General features: G+C 35.6%; 1 protein-coding gene across 1 annotated transcript in view; it reads right to left on the bottom strand.

The window, feature by feature from the left end:
* Positions 1–18,871, bottom strand: part of col16a1 (collagen, type XVI, alpha 1) — a 149,544-nt gene that overhangs the window by 60,884 nt on the left and 69,789 nt on the right. The window contains 14 exon segments of the mRNA XM_056479385.1: positions 2,272–2,316; positions 3,464–3,505; positions 3,507–3,575; positions 3,697–3,732; positions 5,836–5,871; positions 6,646–6,768; positions 8,549–8,584; positions 8,863–8,907; positions 8,988–9,026; positions 12,424–12,519; positions 12,635–12,679; positions 15,168–15,230; positions 15,331–15,369; positions 15,514–15,558. Coding sequence (XP_056335360.1) covers positions 2,272–2,316; positions 3,464–3,505; positions 3,507–3,575; positions 3,697–3,732; positions 5,836–5,871; positions 6,646–6,768; positions 8,549–8,584; positions 8,863–8,907; positions 8,988–9,026; positions 12,424–12,519; positions 12,635–12,679; positions 15,168–15,230; positions 15,331–15,369; positions 15,514–15,558 — 759 coding nt within the window.

Raw genomic sequence — 18,871 nt, forward strand, 5'->3', positions numbered from 1 at the left:
TGCCCTTCTGAATTAAATCAGCAGCATGCCCTTCTGGATTTTTCACTTACTTTACACTACTGACTACGTTTACGTGCACATAAGTTATTTGCTTTAATAAGACAATAATAAAATTAAGGTGTTATGTGAAGTGCTTTTTGAATGTTGCGTCACCAGGTGTTTCCTGCAGAGGCTCATGTAATTTTGGGTGTTTCAACTTTAATTTTTGACTTCAATGCAGTTCGTTTAAAGTTTCACTTTCACTCATGAACAATTCATTCACGTCCTCGTGACAAACTGGGGTATTAGACGCAAATATAAAGTAAGGACTGGTGGAAGAGTGTTGTTTTAATGGAAAGCCAAATGGAAAGAGAAAAAACCCTCCTCATTTCATGATGTGTGTGTGTGTGTGTGTGTGTGTGTGTGTGTGCGCGCATGTGCGGTCTTTTACTGACCGCCGTGTGTGTGGATCTTGTCACAAAATGCGGCAAAAAGTCCAACATGACGGTAATAGTGATGTTGATTGCGGTGTTTACTTCAGTAATGCCACTAATATATGCACATTCCACATGTCTTAATTCCATTTCTGTTAAGTTCAATTATGACTTTAGTCGGATTAAGGTAACCAAAAAAAATTAAATAAAATAACTGTTTACATGGTAGACTCTAATCAGAGTATTGTCTTAATCGTATTAAAATGGTATTAAAGTTTTGTTTCCCATGTAAACATACTCAATGTTCGACTCAACCACACCGTCAGGGCTTTGGATCTTGGCTTTGCGAATCAGCATTTTCTGTATGTACGTACATCAAAAGCAAGTATGCTATGGCTCATGCTTATTGACAGTGGAAGATGATTTACGGTTAACCTCTCAGGAATCCGCCCACAGATTATCATGTTGTCCTCATAGAAACAGGCTTAGCCGTCACATTGAATCAGGCAAGCTGTATTTTTATGTTTCAATGTAATTAATGCTAATCACTTTAAACGCAGCAAGTGATATGTGAATGATGTTTGCACATGCATTATAATTTTGGCTCGAGGGAAGGGTGCCTGGGTGGGTGTGAGTGAAATTGGACAAATTTAGGGGGGCATGTATGTCCTAGAAGTTTGAAAACCCCTGCTCTATTGGATTGAGTTCTGGTGACTGAGGAGGCCATTTGAGTACAGTGAACTCATTGTCATGTTCAGGAAACCATTCTGAGATGATTCACGCTTTATGACCTGGTGCTTATTCTGCTGGAAGTAGCCATCAGAAGATGGGTACAATGAGGTCATAAAGGGATGGACATGGTCAGCAACAATACTCAGGTAGGCTGTGGCGTTGACATGATGCTCAGTTGGTACTAATGGGCCCAAAGTGTGCCAAGAATATATCTCCCACACCATTACACCCCAATCACCAGCCTGAACCATTGATACAAGGCAGGATGGATCCATGCTTTCATGTTGTTGACACCAAATTCTGCCCCTACCATCCGAATGTTGTAGCAGAAATTGAGACTCATCAGACCAGCCAACGTTTTTCCAGTCTTCTATTGTCCATTTTTGGTGAGCCTGTGTGAATTATATTATCAGTTTTCCTGTTCTTAGCTGACAGGAGTGGCACCCTGTGTGGCCTTCTGCTGCTGTAGCTCATCTGCCTCACGGTTAGACGTGTTGTGCGTTCAGAGATGCTCTTCTGTATACCTCAGTTGTAATGAGTGTTTTTTGAGTTACTGTTGCCTTTATATCAGCTCGAACCAGTCTGGCCATTCTCCTTTGACCTCTGGCATCAACAAGGCACAAGTTTTATTGTTTACTTTTTTCTTTCCACTTATTAAACCACAAATTCACAGAGGTGAATAAAGCTCATCCTGAATCTGATTCTGATACACACACTGCATACATGCACAATGGAACAAAAAGTATTTGGATACATTAGCCAAACACATAAGCATCCCAAATATTATTATAAAAAAGCAACTGGTGAAAACTGGTGGGGAAAAAAGACAGTTAAACTTTTCCTAGAACTAAACTTTTGCAATTACTTTCAGCCATCAGGTTTCCAAGGTCATAGTTAATGGATATCTGAATTCACAGGTGCCCCAGTCAGTCCCCACAGCTGTAGTTCATCACATTAAGCACAGAGAGGTTCCACTAAATCTTTTTTCTTAATGTTTGCTTTTTATTACCTAGCGCAACAGCATCCAAACATTTAAATGACTCCAAATACTTTTTGGGGTCACTGAATATGCTTATGTTATCCATAATATTGTTAAAATCTGTCAGAATGGAAGAAATGCAGATACCTTTTCTCCTTTAAGTCCACCAAAGCCAATCTGCCCTGGTTCTCCCTGCATACATCAATATCAAGTAAAAAGTTAAAAAGTTAAGAAGAAATAAAAGGTACACAAATAATGACAATTTGGTACATATCTTAGTTTTTAAGTTAAAGCTCTGTACATTTTCAGAACAGAAAAGAGGAAAATAAACATAAAAATGTTTAAAATTGTAATCAGTTAAATAAATTGTGGTCCTGTCTTTAAATAAAGTCTTCCGTGAACAATCAACAAATACATATCTCAGCCTAAGCTATAAACCAGGGGTCTCAAACCGACGGCCCATGGGCCATTTACAGCCCAGCCTCCGCCCGCAACTGATGTAAAAATATCCGCTTGTTAACTGTGACGTCACGTGAAGCAGCTTCCAGATGGTAATAATAAATATTTACAAAGCGATGCAATATAGCCCTTGTATGAAGTCAGAATTATTAGCCCCTCTTGATTTTTTTCTTCTTTTTTAAATATTTCCCAAATGATGTTTAACAAAGCAAGGACATTTTTACAGTATGTCTGATACAATTTTGTCTTCTGGAGAAAGTCTTATTTGTTTTATTTTGGCTAGAATAAAAGCAGTTTTTTATTTTTTATCATCCATTTAAGGTCAAAATTATTAGCCGGGGGGCTAATTATTCTGACTTCAACTGTATTTGTAAATATTTAGGATTAATCTTATTTTCTATTAATAACAATGAAAATATATCAAACTAAAACTTTTAAATGATATTCCCAGTGAATAATGACTAAAACAACACTGTATTGATCATGTGCACCAAGTTCAAAATGTCCAAACCCAAAATGACATTTAAATTTACACCCATAATCAGTCCACATTTTCTTGTTCAACAAACATAAAAATGAAAGGCTTGGCTTATTAATTCCCCAATCTGTCATTACAAACAATTTCTAAAAGCATCTGTGCCTGAGGCTTATTTCTGAGCCAAATGCGTGGTTATACAGATCAGTCTTACAGTATCTGCGATTATGCATGAGCCAATATATGCATCCCTGCACGCTCATAGACGCAGCTGCTGAAGTGGAAATCAAGAACTGTTTGCACTGTAATTTTCTGCACTTCAGGACATGTGGGAGAAAGTGATGTGGATGTTTTTTTAAATGCTGTGTGCTGGATGTCAATGAGAAATCAGTCCATCACATTCACCTGCTCTCCTTTCTGCCCAACACCAGGATCTCCCTTCTCTCCCCTTTTGAGTCTGCTTCAAAATGCCTGCTGGATTTAGTCCATTGGATGGACAGCCGGAACATGGTTCACCCTGAGACAAGAACATAATATGACAAGACTTTCAGAGACACAGCTTTGAAAGAAAGTGCAAAATTAATTAGCAATTTACAGTAAGTAAAGTAGTCTTTTTCACCAAAACGTGGCAGACTGACCTTTTCACCTTTGGCTCCATCAGCCCCTGCCTCCCCCTAAGAAATAAACACAACGCATGACACAGCACATTTTAAAATGACGTTCAGAATGAAAATGATCCATGTCCACACTGGCGTTTCATCTAGCCTTTCTGAAAAGATCTTTGTTCACACTACACCACTGAAAACAGACATCACATGACCAAACACGCACTCTGGCATGCGCTAAAAGCTGCTCAAGCGTATTCTCACGTCTGAGCTCCAGGCAGTCTGCGGGAGCTCTGAGCACATCTGCCCGGATGTAAGCAGCCGAATGTCAGCCAGTTAATAATGTATAAGTAGTAGACCTATATCTAACGAGTTAGTCTTTTGAATCTATTAGCCTACTTGTGCTTAGGTAATGTTTTTTGGCTGAGCGCAAAGATAAGTTAATTTACCTATCAAGCTATGAAACCGTGTACACTGATTCTGCACATTTGACTGATTGCTTGCCTTTATTTCCTATATTGTATAAACTTATTGTGATTTATACTTTAATAATTATTATGGTTTATTAAAATTATAGCTTACTGGCTACATTTCAAAACAATTAATGACATTTATCCATGTAATGAATTTCTTAGAATAAGATTTAATTTAGACAGTAATGCTTGTATTTTCTGCTTGAAAGATATTGAATCTCAGGTACATCTTTTTTATAGTTGTTCTATTATCTAATCCTTTTGGGACAGATTGTATGATGTGATTGATATAATTGATATGATATGATTGTTGATGACAAAAAATGTAATACCTGCGTTTGACTATCACATTGTGAAATTTGACATTTTTATGAAAAACAAAGAAATTGAATTTCTGTGTAATAATATGTTGATTGTAGCTAAATTTTATATTCACAAATGTAGATTTGTTAAAGTTTCTCCTTGTTTCAAAGCATTTAAAAATGATTTCAACATTTTATATAAATCCATAAAACAGGTAAAAACAAAAGGTGCCTCAAAGCTCTCTAAACTTTTGTCACCTTATATGGACTGACCCCCCTGAATGTAATGTATTTTCTTTTGTATTATTTAAGGTTTATTTACGTTATTATTATTATTTTGTTTATTATATGCTGCTTGTATATAATGTTATATATGTTCAACAATGGAAGTTGAAAATGCCTGTTTGGTATTTGAAGGTTAAATAAAAAAAAAGAAAAATGACTATTTCACCATACATTTTCTCTGATGATCTGTATTGTGTGCATATAGCCTGACATTAAGCACATTTTACCAAAACCACACAGTGAGTCTAATCTTTCATATTTTTCAATGAAAATGAAAGGAGGCAGTTATTAGGCTTCATTTTGTTAAAAATTAGCATACAGTGAAGATGACGGTCATACAATTATGTACAAGATGTCTTAACAATAAAATGAAAACACACCATAAAGCATGTCTCTTTTTTTTTTTTAACACCAGAAATGTTAAGATAATGAAAAGTAGCCAGGATGAATGATGTTCTAAAAGTACATTGCTGTTACATTTGAAGATTTACCCGATGTGTCCTCACATCCTCGGGAATTCATTATAAACGTGCGAAGTCTGAACTTACAATGAAAAGACGCAAGTCTGAACTTTGTGTACTTCATATTGAAAAAAAGCCACAATCAGATACATGTCAGCACTTCGTTTTCAGACGTTTCCATTTTCTCCCATCCACAGTAACACAGAGCAGCAGCATTTAAAATGAAAATGGTCTCCTCAGCGTTTTCAAAAAGCTCTGTTTTCGGCACTCTGGCGTAGTGTGGACGGATGACGTAACCGTAGCAAAACTTATGCGTTTTAAAATTAAAACGTATTAGTGTAAACGGGGCCTAAGTATGAACAATACCTGTAGATCATTTATTAATCAAAGTTTGACACTTACTAATGCCTTATTAAAATCCAAATTCATGCTTGGTAACATTTGGTAACACATGAACTAACAATCAGCAACATTATTTCCATTAACTAACGTTAATAATCATAAACAAATATTGTAATAAATGTATTTTTCATTGTTTGTTCATGTTAACTAACATGAACTAAAACAACCTTATTGTAAAGTGTTACCCATATACAGTATTCATATGATACATTCATTATACAATTTCTGTGCAGTGAAACAAACACAAACCTTCTCTCCTGTTCTGCCATCCGCTCCTGGAAGGCCCTATGAAAAAAGAGACATAGAGAGATATCTCAATTCTGTCTTCCCAAACATGACACTAATGTCATCCCATCTGACCGCAACTTCCCTAATGTAAATGTCCCCCATTTGCACCCTGTCACTTTCTGCATCCCACGCTCTCACTCTTTATCCTATAACTAGGAATGAGGAATGGATCGTGAGTGTACTGGAAACCCTTACAGCCAAATTCCAACGAGAGCTTTACGGTATACTGAATCCTTTTTTATTTTTGTCAGAATTTATACATCTCACTCTTGAGAAAGAGAGAGGTGAAATTTTAATGGGCTAAAAATCGGAAAGACCTTTACTGTAAAATGAAATGTGACATAGAAAGTGCGGTTTAAAGTTTTAAAACTTATGGATTTTGCGGATGGTAGGAGATATCTGAAATTCCCAGAATTTATAATGAAGCGTGATTGAATATCTGTTCTCCCTGCGAGCGGGTAGAGGATCGGTGACAACATTACTCATTCAACAAAACAACAGCAGGCAAAAAGAAGACCTCACTGACTGTTGGCTTGTTTCATTGAGCTTGGCAAACACAAATATGGCGGGCCCACTGAGGTGAACAGCATCATCAGTCTATCTTTTTTTGCAGTGATAATGTGACTACCAAGCACAGATTTGAGTACTGGAAATTAAAAGATGTTTCAGGATGCAACGCAAAGACATTTAATCAAACATGCTGAACTCTTTTTAGGTTGATTCTGGTAAAAATTAGCAGCTTTTTGGGAGTTGATTTAGGCATAAACTTACAGGTAGACCCTGTTCTGCTTTGCCTGGGACACCCGGTTCCCCTTTAGACCCCTGTTTGCTCTGCGAGCCCAAGGTGTTGCCAGAGTCTGAAGAGATCACTTGACATGGTTCACATGGTTCTCCCTAAAAAAAAAAAAAAGAAAAAACATTCTGTCATCATATACTCACTTTGATAAATTATCGATGACTCACAATTATCATCTCTTACTAAAGGTATGACAATGCAAACAATTTAACCCCCCCACCACCACACGTCAACCTTATGTGACATTATGTGATTCTAAGTGTGCCCCACACAGGTGAGTGGGCTTGACAAACCACCTGAAGAAAGCACACTCTTTCATTTTCTTAACACTTTAACCCAATGGTTTCCAAAGTGGGACAATGAGCGGGGTTCGCTTAGTGATTTCCAAAAATCATTTCATTTATTAAATCATTAGAATTACCATATTTTATCCATAACCTATAGAATATAAAAATTAATAGTTACATTAAAAAAAACAACAACAACATGCTAATAAGAAACCATCAGTCTTTCTTTTTTTGTTTTTCATTGGATTGCGACTCCCACGGAGATTTCGTTATAATATAGTCCAATGCAGCAGGTTGATTTTATGGCACCAGGTCAAAGTTTCTGACACCTTTATGACACTCACATACATTCAAATTAAAGGCCATGACTGAACATGGAGGATGGTTTTAGAGTGATGTTCTCCAAAATCAAGTGAAGTTTATTTATGAACTAATTTCGAGAGGATCACATGCTTATGATTGCTTACGGCTGGTCCCGCATTATTCAATTTATGATTCACCAATCAGACGATTCCTAAGCCACTATAAATACCCTTAGTTCTGTACAACAGCCATCTTTGTTTTGAAGAATCCCCCTTCCACCCCTACTCCTGGCCCATTGGATAGCACTGTTGCCTCACAGCAAGAATTTCTTCTTCACTATTTCTAGTCCTTACCAAGCCAGCCAACGTTTCTGTGTGTAGTTTACACGTACTCACTGTGCCACGTACCAAAAACATGCAACTTAAGTTAATTGACTAATACAAATCGGCACTATAGACATGCTCCTAGTAAGTAGTTATCTCTTAAGAGCAATCATCTACTGTTCATTAGATACTGATTAACACAATGCTATCACATTATAAGAGATTGCTAGGACAACATTAACACTTAAACATTTAAATAGATAGAATGATTTAACACACTGCTGACATATTTCATTGTGTTGTTATCATGATTAAACATGCTGCTAACATGTTTGGACACTAGCAGGTTTCTATGAATTAACACACTGCTAATGAGTTTTAGTACAGCATAATTTTATGCATGCTAACATGTTTCTACCACAATTTAACAAAATGTTGGCATGATTCTGATTTAGCACCCTGCTAACATGTAATATGGTAATGGGTTCTAACAAAAATTAGCATGTTAACATGTTTCTAGAATGAATTAGCAGACACATGCTGACATTCTTTGCACATTAGTATGCTTCTATGATAAGCGCACATATTGGAAGGTTTGCATCGGGACATTTTTCAGGTATGATGTAACACACTGCTAGCATTAATAAAAGAAACATAGCATTTCTAGCCTGACTCTAGCACTTCACTGAAGCCTGACTTAATTTCTAGCAACACTTTTAACATAATTCCACAGGTTTACAAAATTAAGACACACTGCTAACCTGCATTAGTATGTTGCTAGCATATGCTAACATATCCAATGCATGTCTCTAATTTAGCATTTACAAAGCATGTTTATTGCATGATTTAGCACAAAACTGATACGATTTGGGTGACATGTCCTTTCTGTGAGTTCGGAACAGATAATTACCACAGCAATCAGCAATTTTGATACAAAATCTAAAATTCAGACTCCTTTAGCTTACCTTCTCGCCTTTAGGTCCCCAAGGGCCTCTTGGACCCTGTCAGCAAAACAAAACACATCATTGAGTATGCATGAAGATTAGAAGCGCAGAAGCTCATTGAGTTTCAAATGCAAATTATGTGCTGATAGCTCCAGTGGTAATAAAACTAATTATGGTGCTGATGATAGTAAACACATTTTGTCCCTTACAGTGACAGAACAATCAGGATAGTGATGGAAAATCAGGATAATTAGCATGTTCTGTATTAGTAATGCAACACACGTTGCCGTTTCACATTGACACATCTCTATAGGTCAAAATGAGAAAAAACTAACAGGTTCTCCAGGCTTTCCGTCTTCACCAGGTGTCCCAGAATCCCCCTAGACATGTAGAGAATATTTTGTTATTACTGAATATAACATTGCATATAAAATACATGGGTATAAAGTGGTAAACATACTTTCTCTCCTTTAGAACCTGAAGATCCACCAGGGAGTCCCTGTGAGATATAAACAACTGGTTAGTAAGTAGTATATATATATTATATATATATATTACATAGACCATTTGCTAGACATTAACAATAACAATGGTCCTAACGTATTTCTTGTTTTGCTTTTTTCACTTCAATAGCTTCCGAAAATCCAAAAGGGTCCACATATAGATAAATAATGTTATGATAGCTGTTTTAATGTTAAGTTATGGTTGAATTTCCTCTTTTTACAGTTAGGAAATAGTTTGACAACAAGCAGGAAATGTTCATGGGCCAATGACATCACCACATTAAAATGGTCCATACCAGGGTTGTCCACACTCGGTCCTGGGGGGGCCGGTGTCTTGGAGAGTTTAGCTCCAACCCTAATCAAACACACTTGAACCAGCTAATCAAGCTCTTACTAGGTATACTAGAATGCACATTGTACTCTATAGACAAGGATTTTCAAGAAGAACATTATTTACTTAAAAATTAATACCAGAAGCTGTAATAATTTGCCAATATTCTAATGCACACTGTAGCCCTTAATTGCTAATTAATTTAATTTTATTCTATACATTTTTTAGCTTTATGGTTTGCCTCTATCCTTCAGACCACTAGCTTTGGCCTATTTTCAGTGAGATTTTTTGTAATACAAAAAGTAAAATTAAAAAGATCTAAACACATTTGTTATGCTAAATGACAATGAAACATTATTACATCCATACATTGACATGTTATTTACTTATTACTGTCATATGCTGATTATATTAATTTATTTAAAGCATTAAGGCAGACATTTTACTCTTATTTAAAATGCTTCATGTTCATTAAACCACATTTGTTAAAGTGCACCAAAATGGGACTTCTCATCCTTTGACCCACTTAAATACTGCAGAAATTCTATGTTGGTATGCATTGTTTTCTACACTTCTAGCCTAATCATTTTTGATTGTTTTAGATATTTGCCAATTTAGTGGAAGCAAAATAAAACAAGAGAAATGAGAGAATACTCAAAAGTACTTATTAACACAGGAAGAATAAATCAAAGATGGCAAATCAGTTACAGGTTTCCTTAAAGTGTCTTTTCAGCTGCAGCTCTCCTATTTCTGAAATTCAACATTATTTTTAGAGGTCACCTCTATTTACTAAAAAATAAACTCAAAAACAGAACACCAGAGAAAGCATCAAAAATGCAATAACTTTAAAAGGTTTTAAAACCTCAACAGAGTACAAATCAGCACCAGGCAATTGTTTTTAGTAGAACTGGGTCCAGAAGGTCTTTTTAAAGTCATTATAACCGATTGAAACTATGAGAAGAATCATAAGATAACACTTTGCAGCAGTAAAAACAAACAAATAATAAAAACATCAGAAAATGGCACAAGACTCAACTGAGGAATGTATTTAGGGAGAGAACTAAAATATCAGGAAGCACTGTGAATGACAAACATAAAATTACATATCACTTTACTCTAAATTCATTTAAAATGCTTGCTTTTATTTTGAAGTTAAATACATTCATGGTGTTCAATTGGAGAGGATCACTTGGCTGTAGGATCTGCAGTCCCAGATTTTGGTACACTTTCCTCACTGCAATTCTCTGATTGGTGGGATTTTTGTAAAGTATTATTGGTTATGTAGTTTTTGCTTTTGGTTTAAATAAGCTGAATTCATGCTAACAGTGTCTACAGTACATAGTGTCATTTGACAAGGGTGTTGTATAGTACTTGTATCTATCCAGTGAACCACCTTATTTAGTGCTATTTATTATATGGCTGTCTGGAATACTTGATTCTGATTGGTTAGTCGTAACATTTCAAGGTACACACAAAATGTTGTAAAATGTATAAGTGCACTGTAAATTAACAATTACAAATTGTGCTGTAGTTTTACAGCACAACTGTAATTACTAAATTACAGTGCACTGGTAAATTTTACAGTATTACTGGCAAAATTTCCAGCATTGCTGACACAATTTACAAGCACACTGTAAATTAACAATGACAACTGCGCTGTAGTTTCACAGCACAATTCTAACTGTTAATTTACAGTGCATCTATACATTTTACAATATTACTGGCAACCGAAATACTGTACAGCAATTTTCTTACAGCGTATGCAATTCTGAGGTATGCTCATCCAGGTACTTTGAATCATCTTTGCCATCAGTGACTGTTTAGCATCATCTTCTGACTAAATAATACGAAAGTTAGTGTATGCTCCATTCAGCTGTTTTCCTTTCTTTCAGCTTTGCCTTTAATTAAAGAAATAATAAACTACTACACCTCAGACTAATGTTTCCTCTAATTTTGTACATTTTGTGGCAAGAAGCCGTGTAATAAGCAGGATAAAGTACATCCAAGTGGTTGTTTTCGACGAAGAAAGCCCTTCAGTCCAAACCCTTAACTGACAACTAAAATTGACAGTAATACTGTAAATTTTACAGCAATTTTTTTACAGTGTATGCTATTCTGAGGTATGACCATGCAAGTACTTTGAATCATCTTGGCCATCAGTGACTGTTTGGTGCCATCTTCTGATTGAATAATAAGACAGTTAGTGTATGCTCCATTCAGCTGTTTTGTTTCTGTCAGCTTTTCCTTTAATTATCATTCATTCATTCATTCATTCATTCATTCATTCATTCATTCATCCATTTTCCTTCAGCTTAGTCCCTTTATTCATCAGCTACAGCGGAGTGAACCGCTAACTAATCCAGCATATGTTTTACACAGCGGATGCTCTTGCAGCTGGAACCCAGTACTGGGAAACATCCATACACACTCATTCACACACATACACTACGGCCAATTTAGTTTATTCAATTTACCTACAGCACATGTCTGGACTGTGGGTGAAACCGGAGAACCTGAAGGAAACCCACGCGAACATGGGGAGAACATACAAACTCCACACAGAAATGCCAACTGACCTAGCCGGGACTCAAACCAGCAACCTTCTTGCATACTTATCCAGGTATTTTGATTGGTGTACGTTTCTCTCAGCTTTGCCTATAATTTAAGAATTAATAAACTACTACACCTCAGAACAATGTTTTGTCTAATGTTTTACATTTTGTGGCAAAAAAATGTTATAAGCAGGATAAAGTACATCCAGGCAGTTGTTTTTGCCAATAAAGCCCTTCAGTCTTAACCCTTCACTGGCAACCAAAATTGCCAGTAATACTGTAAATTTTACAGCAATTTTTACTGTGTATGCTATTCTGAGGTATGCCCATTTGGGTTCTATGAATCAGGATAAAGTACATCCAGTCGGTTGTTTTTAGCCAAATTAACCCTTCTCTTCACGTCGGGCTGCCGATAAGCATGTTATGCTTTATTTTATGATAACAAATGCTTGGATGTACTTTATCTGTTACTTATAATTATTTAGAGTATGTAAAACATGAATATTTTACCGGTAGTCCTGGTTTCCCAATCCCAGGTAATCCTGGAATTCCTGGCTGGCCGGGTTCTCCTGCGAGCCCCTCTGGACCAACCACACCAGGAGTGCCCTGTGAAATAATCCAAACTGAGAAACTAGCTGTGCATACCAAGCAGTAAAAATAATGACACCACAAAACTAGAGTTCTTTATAGTAACCCCATATAGATGACCCGTCTGTTTTACCTTTTGTCCTTTAGGGCCCACCACACAAATAGGATTAGCTCGACCCTGTGACAGCAAAGACCAACAAAAGATCATTAGCTTATAGTTCATCTCAAACGCCGGCAGTAGCAGTTATCACACTACTTACATAAAAACCTTCCAAACAAGTCAGTTCACCGATGACTCAAGGCTTAGACAGATAAACAGTTTAAAAGCAAATCCCAAATATGCATTAGCGACTCGGCCGTTTTCGCCATCCCCTTAGCATGCTTTGTATATACGGAATAGAAAAGATTAAACGTAATGCGAGCCGACTATCCATTTAAAAGAATCAATGAGGCTGCATTGATTTGTGGCTCTTTGTTGGCTTATGTAATCTATGTAGCATTAAGAAGATTTAACACCCAAAGAGATATCTAATGAGAAAAAAAAAGGCAGCAGCGAGTTTATGGGTAAGAGTCTAATGCGTAATGTTTTTCTCAGCTGAGAGCTGTGAATGTATGGTGCCACTTTAAACAATATAAAAGGAAAGAGACTCTTGGCTCCTTTTAAAATGAAAATATGTGAGCGGAGGCATATTATGCATGTGATAGATTGCATGAGTCTTGAATATATCCCGTAGCTGCATGATTTTGGATGAATTAAGAATCACTTTTTTTTCACCACACTACTGAACAGATAAAAAAACTAAACTGAACAGATAGCTAAATAAAACAACAAGTCATTTCCAAAAGGTTCTGACAAATCTTTTATGGATAGGCTAGGACTGCTTGATTATAGGAAATATCATAAGTACAATTATTTCGGTAATCACGATTATTTAAAACAATTATGACCAAACAATTTTGGAAATATATAGCATTTTATTCCATGTAAATAAGGTTGTTATTGCACCTATACATTTCAAAGATCATGAAATTTCATAATTTTTAATACCGAAGCACACTGTAAAACCCAACAGTCAACTTTATCAAATGAAATGAGTGTAGTGAACTCAAAATTGACTGAAAGCTAATTCTACTACTTTGAAAAGAGTTTTGAACTCAGTGTTGAAGGCAATGAGTATATAAAATACCTCATTACTTCAACTTAAATGGAGCAAGTTCACAGTACTCATATAGATTGGTTTTTAACTCAAATGGTTTGCAGCAATCAGTTTCCTCAAACGGTTTGAGTTGCCTTAACTTATTGGGTTTTACAGTACTCAGTTGGTTTGAGTTCTCTTCATTTATTGGATTTTACTGTGCTCAAATTGCTTTGTTTACTCAAATATATTAAGTTCACAGTACTCACTAGTATTAGTTTTTTGAATTTAAATGATTTGTTAAAATTGGTTTCCTCAAATGGTTTGAGAACTTGTTGGGTTTTACAGTGCAGAATGGGACAAAGTAAAATACAAATTTCTAGATAAAATCCATGCAGAATGGTCAAAGGATTTGGGAGTGGATATTTCAGAGGAAACCTAAAACGATGCATTATTGAGACTAAACGGAACAAGCTTAATTCAATTTAAGGTCCTCCACAGACTTTACAACAGTAAGGTTAGATTTTCCAAGATATACACACATGTAAGTGACACTGGGAATCTAATGATCTCATACTTTGAAAATGGCGTAACTCTTCCCCCAAACTATAACTAATAGCGAAATTAAAATGTCTATGTTGAAATGGATAATGCAATCAAACTCAATTGGCAAACATTGATATTAAATACTTCCTCACTGTACAATAAAAACTCTTAGACTATGTAAATATTTAATTTATCTCTTTTTTTTTTTTTTTTTTGAAGGGGAGAAGGGTTGTTAATGGGAAAAAAAAGTAAAAAAAAAAAAAGTCTTGTCAAATCTTTGTATGTTGTATTTCACCTTGTTCTTCTTTCAATAAAAATCTATTTAACCTGGAAAAATATATATAATAAAAATAACAAATAAATAATTTTTTTTAAAGTGTTTAGATGGAATTGGCTGAATACTAGTATGAAACGGGAAATGGGAAAACCAGTTTTTTTTAAACAGTCTAATACATATGCATTAACTATATGTGTACATATCAATATGATAAAATCGATTCTGGAATATATAAGCATGTCTGATGAAAGACCTTTAGGCATTGCCTTTACAATACATTTATAATTCACAACACACTTAAAGGAGTTTTACCATTTTTGAATCCATTCAAGCGATCTACGGATCTGGTGGGAGCACTTTTAGCTTAGCTTAGCATAAATCATTGCATTTGATTAGACCATTAGCATTTAGCTCAAAATGTTCAAAAAAGAGTTATGATAATTTTTCTATTCAAAGCATGAGTAAAAACCTACGGACAATAAAAAGTTGCTATTTTCTAGGTTGATATAGCTAGGAACTACACTCTCATTCTGGTATGAATGGTCTAATCCAATTCATTGACTTTTGCTAAGCTAAGCTTTCATTAAAAGATGTTTGCACACTGACAATATAAATACTTTTTTTTCCACAAAACTCTTCCATATTGGCAAAGCTCTTTAAACAGAAGCCGTAAATTGAGCATGTTCAATCAAATGCTAGTCACTTACATCTCTTCCCGGACTACCAGCCAGACCTGGGGCTCCGACTTCTCCCTTCTGCCCTTTTACCCCCTGAATAAGTGAATGAGAGTGACAGACAGTAAAAGAGAGAAGCTGCAAGCACTAATACACTCATTAACAGTCGTACCAACATGGTGCCATCTTTCTTTACCTTCACTCCTACAGCTTCACCCCAGTTGGCAGCCAGACTCTGAAACATAAGAGAATGAGAAATGGGCGAATCAATAGCCAGAAATAGTATCAAGATATCCCCTCTGCTTCATTCAAGCCTGTTGAACAGAAATTCGATCGTGCCAGCTTCTGTTTCTAAGATAAAGTTGGCGCAAACACTTACCGATTCTCCCTTCTCTCCTTTCTCCCCTTTACCACCTTCCAAGCACTAAAACACACAATGATACATCATGTCATACAGGTAGCCTGTTACACTCATGTCATACTCAAGTAACTCATACACTTTTAGTGGAGTCCAAAAATTCATATACCACAGTAATAATATGGCATTGATGATGAAATTTAAATGCTAAACACTAATACTAATTATTACAAAAATAACACCAAGACCTATGGTACTCGCTTAAAATTGTTATACAGAGACCCTCTATTTAAAACGTGATACAAAATAATACCATAAAATATTAAAATGCCTATATAATAAAATATACACTAACCGGCCACTTTATTAGGTACACCTGTCCAACTGTTCGTTATCGCAAATTTCTAATCAGCCAATCAAATGGCAGCAACTCAATGCATTTAGGCATGTAGACATGGTCAAGACTATCTGCTGCAGTTCAAACTGAGCATCAGAACGGGGAAGAAAGGTACTTTGAATGTGGCATGGTTGTTGGTGTCAGACAGTTGGTCTGAGTATTTCAGAAACTGCTAATCTACTGGGATTTTCACGCACAACCATCTCTAGGGTTTACAGAGAATGTCATGAAGCGCAAATCATCTCAGACTGGTTTCTTGAACATGACAATGAGTTCACTGTACTCAAATGGCCTCCACAGTCACCAGTTCTCAATCCAATAAAGCATCTTTGGAATGTGGTGGAATGGGAGATTCGCATCATGGATGTGCAGCCAACAAATCTGCAGCAACTGCGTGATGCTATCATGTCAATATCGACCAAAATCTCTGAAGAATATTTCCAGGACCTTGTTGAATCTATGCTACGAAGGAGTAAGGCAGTTCTGAAGGCAAAAGGGGGTCCAACATGGTACTAGTAAGGTGTACCTAATAAAATGGCCGGTTAGTGTATATTTAATTTTTTTACTATGTTTAAAGATTTGATTATTTTATTAATAAAATGATTATTGATCAAACAAAAATACTGTATTTACTACTACTAATAATAATAATAATAAATAACAATATGGGTTTCATTTAAATAATCCAAAAAATTTAATATAAACATAAAAATAAAAAATAAAACAATTGCTTTATTTTTAAATATAATAACTATTGTTATAAGTATATAAATATTGTTTTCAATAAATTATTATCAATATCATTATATTAATATCATTGCATACATTCAATAGTTTTATAGTACTATCAGCTTTACATGCAAAAGCATATTGACTCACTCGTCCAGGAACTCCAGCACCTGTGCAGTCCAAACCCTGTGAGATTTACACAACCAATTTAAAATACAAAACCATACACAAACATTCCCAACAATACTGCATATCAAGCGTTTCTTGCTTTTATATGCCTCATATAAAACCCCATCCTAAAGACTCCTAATACTGTCTTGATGCGGTGCTATTCATTAATGTTATTAATATATTACGAGTTGATGCCAGTAATAATGAAAGTTTTGAGTAGTCGGCCAAGCTGGATCACTGGCACAGAAGCTCACTCCTAATGAGGCATTTGTAAAATATGCCAAAATAAACAGCACTGCAGTCATTTATTCCCAGCAAGCCTGGACGCAGAGAAGGATTTAGCACACAAACTCTTGCTTCGGTATTATTCAGTGGTTGACATTTCTTACCCGATCTCCCTTTTCTCCCTTGAGTCCAGACTGACCCTCCTGGATAGCCTGCAATACAATTTAATGAATAGTTTACTCTATGCATATAAACAATATCATGTTGAAGAAAACCAGCTTGGGCTAAGCTAGAAAAATCAATCTATCAATAATAAATACATACAGTTGAAGTCTGAATTATTAGCCCTCCTGAATTATCAGCCCCCCTGTATATTTTTGCCTTTTTGTTGACAAGAAAAAAAGGTATGTTGCGCTATTTATGTCACTAGGCAACGACTAAATCAGCTACGCATTGTGCACGAGTGTTGCTGTTGATATTGTTATAATTGTGTATTATTGGGATATTCAAGATTTGTAGTCATAAAGCTCTGAATAACTTGAAACAGCGACCACTAGTTTCTCCTCATTCTTTAAAAGTCTCCGTAGTCATCTTGACAACACAAACACTGCACGTAGCGTGGTTTTTCCGCACAAAGTTGACTTTTTTTTCAACTGGATCAGGGGAAGCCAAGCTGAAGCACTTACTCTGGTCTCCCAGGCTCTGCGAAGGTTGGGGAAATTCCAAATTGAACCAAAACAAACGATTACAATTGGCTTAAAATTGGCAATGAAAATTCAGGAATTCAGGAATGTGATTTCAGGAATGCGAGGCGCAACAGTCGGTTAAAATGTGAGGTGTGCAGGGCACATAAGCAGCACGCTCGCAGCGATTAGTAAACCATTCAAAAGATGCACCTCTCAACGCAAAAAGCGTGTTCGGTGTGATCGGCCCCTAATTAGGCAAGTCAATATATAATGAGGGTTTGTTCTGTAGCCAATTAAAAAGTATACTGTACTGCTTACAGGGGGCTAATAAAGTGATTTTAAAATGGTTTAAAACAAATTAAAACTGCTTTTATTATAGCAGAAATAAAAAAAAATGACTTTCCTCAGAAGAAAAAATATTGTAGGAAATACAGTGAAACATTTTGAAACATTTGGGAAATATTTAAACAAAAAATAATCACAAGAGGGCTAATCTTGACTTCAACTGTCAATACATAAATATTGTGCCAAATTTTAAAATTTATACATGCAACCAGCATGTGATGTGGTAAAAGCACTGATCAAACCTTGATATTGTGCAAAAATATTCAGCACTGCACAAAAATAAATACATAAAAACTTGCTATCCACCTTTTCTTTCCGGTTTGGAGAACTTCCATTCAAAGAACTGAAACAAATCCCTTCAGACAATAATATTGCACTACAAACAATCCATATACTTTATGAAAACTGAGGGGTACATTTGTGTTTGTGCTTTATTTTGATCTGTCATGAAAATGACATCACATTTTAACACAACATTAGTACCATATCTGTAGCCCAAGTTTTTTGTTTTGTTCCTCCAGATTGTTGTCTCTAGAGTACAGTAATATTGAACACATCTGTAATATTGTTGCAGAAAGACTTGTTTGAAGTTTTTGAGGTTATTCATGGTTTGCTGAAACTTTAATGTTTTTATTAAAGGTGCTCTATGTAAGTTTTTGATTCTTCTAAAGCATAAAATACCATAATATGTTTGCAGATATTTAAGAAACATGCTAAGTATTCTTGTTTATCTGGAAAACAATGCTACAGTCAGATATTCTGCTTTGAAAATGTGCAAATGTGTCGGAACGTCTGTCTTTGTTTGGTCATTTAACCTGCCCAATGC

Source organism: Danio aesculapii, chromosome 19 (assembly GCF_903798145.1).
Source record: "Danio aesculapii chromosome 19, fDanAes4.1, whole genome shotgun sequence".
In the NCBI taxonomy this organism is placed as follows: Eukaryota; Metazoa; Chordata; class Actinopteri; order Cypriniformes; family Danionidae; genus Danio; species Danio aesculapii.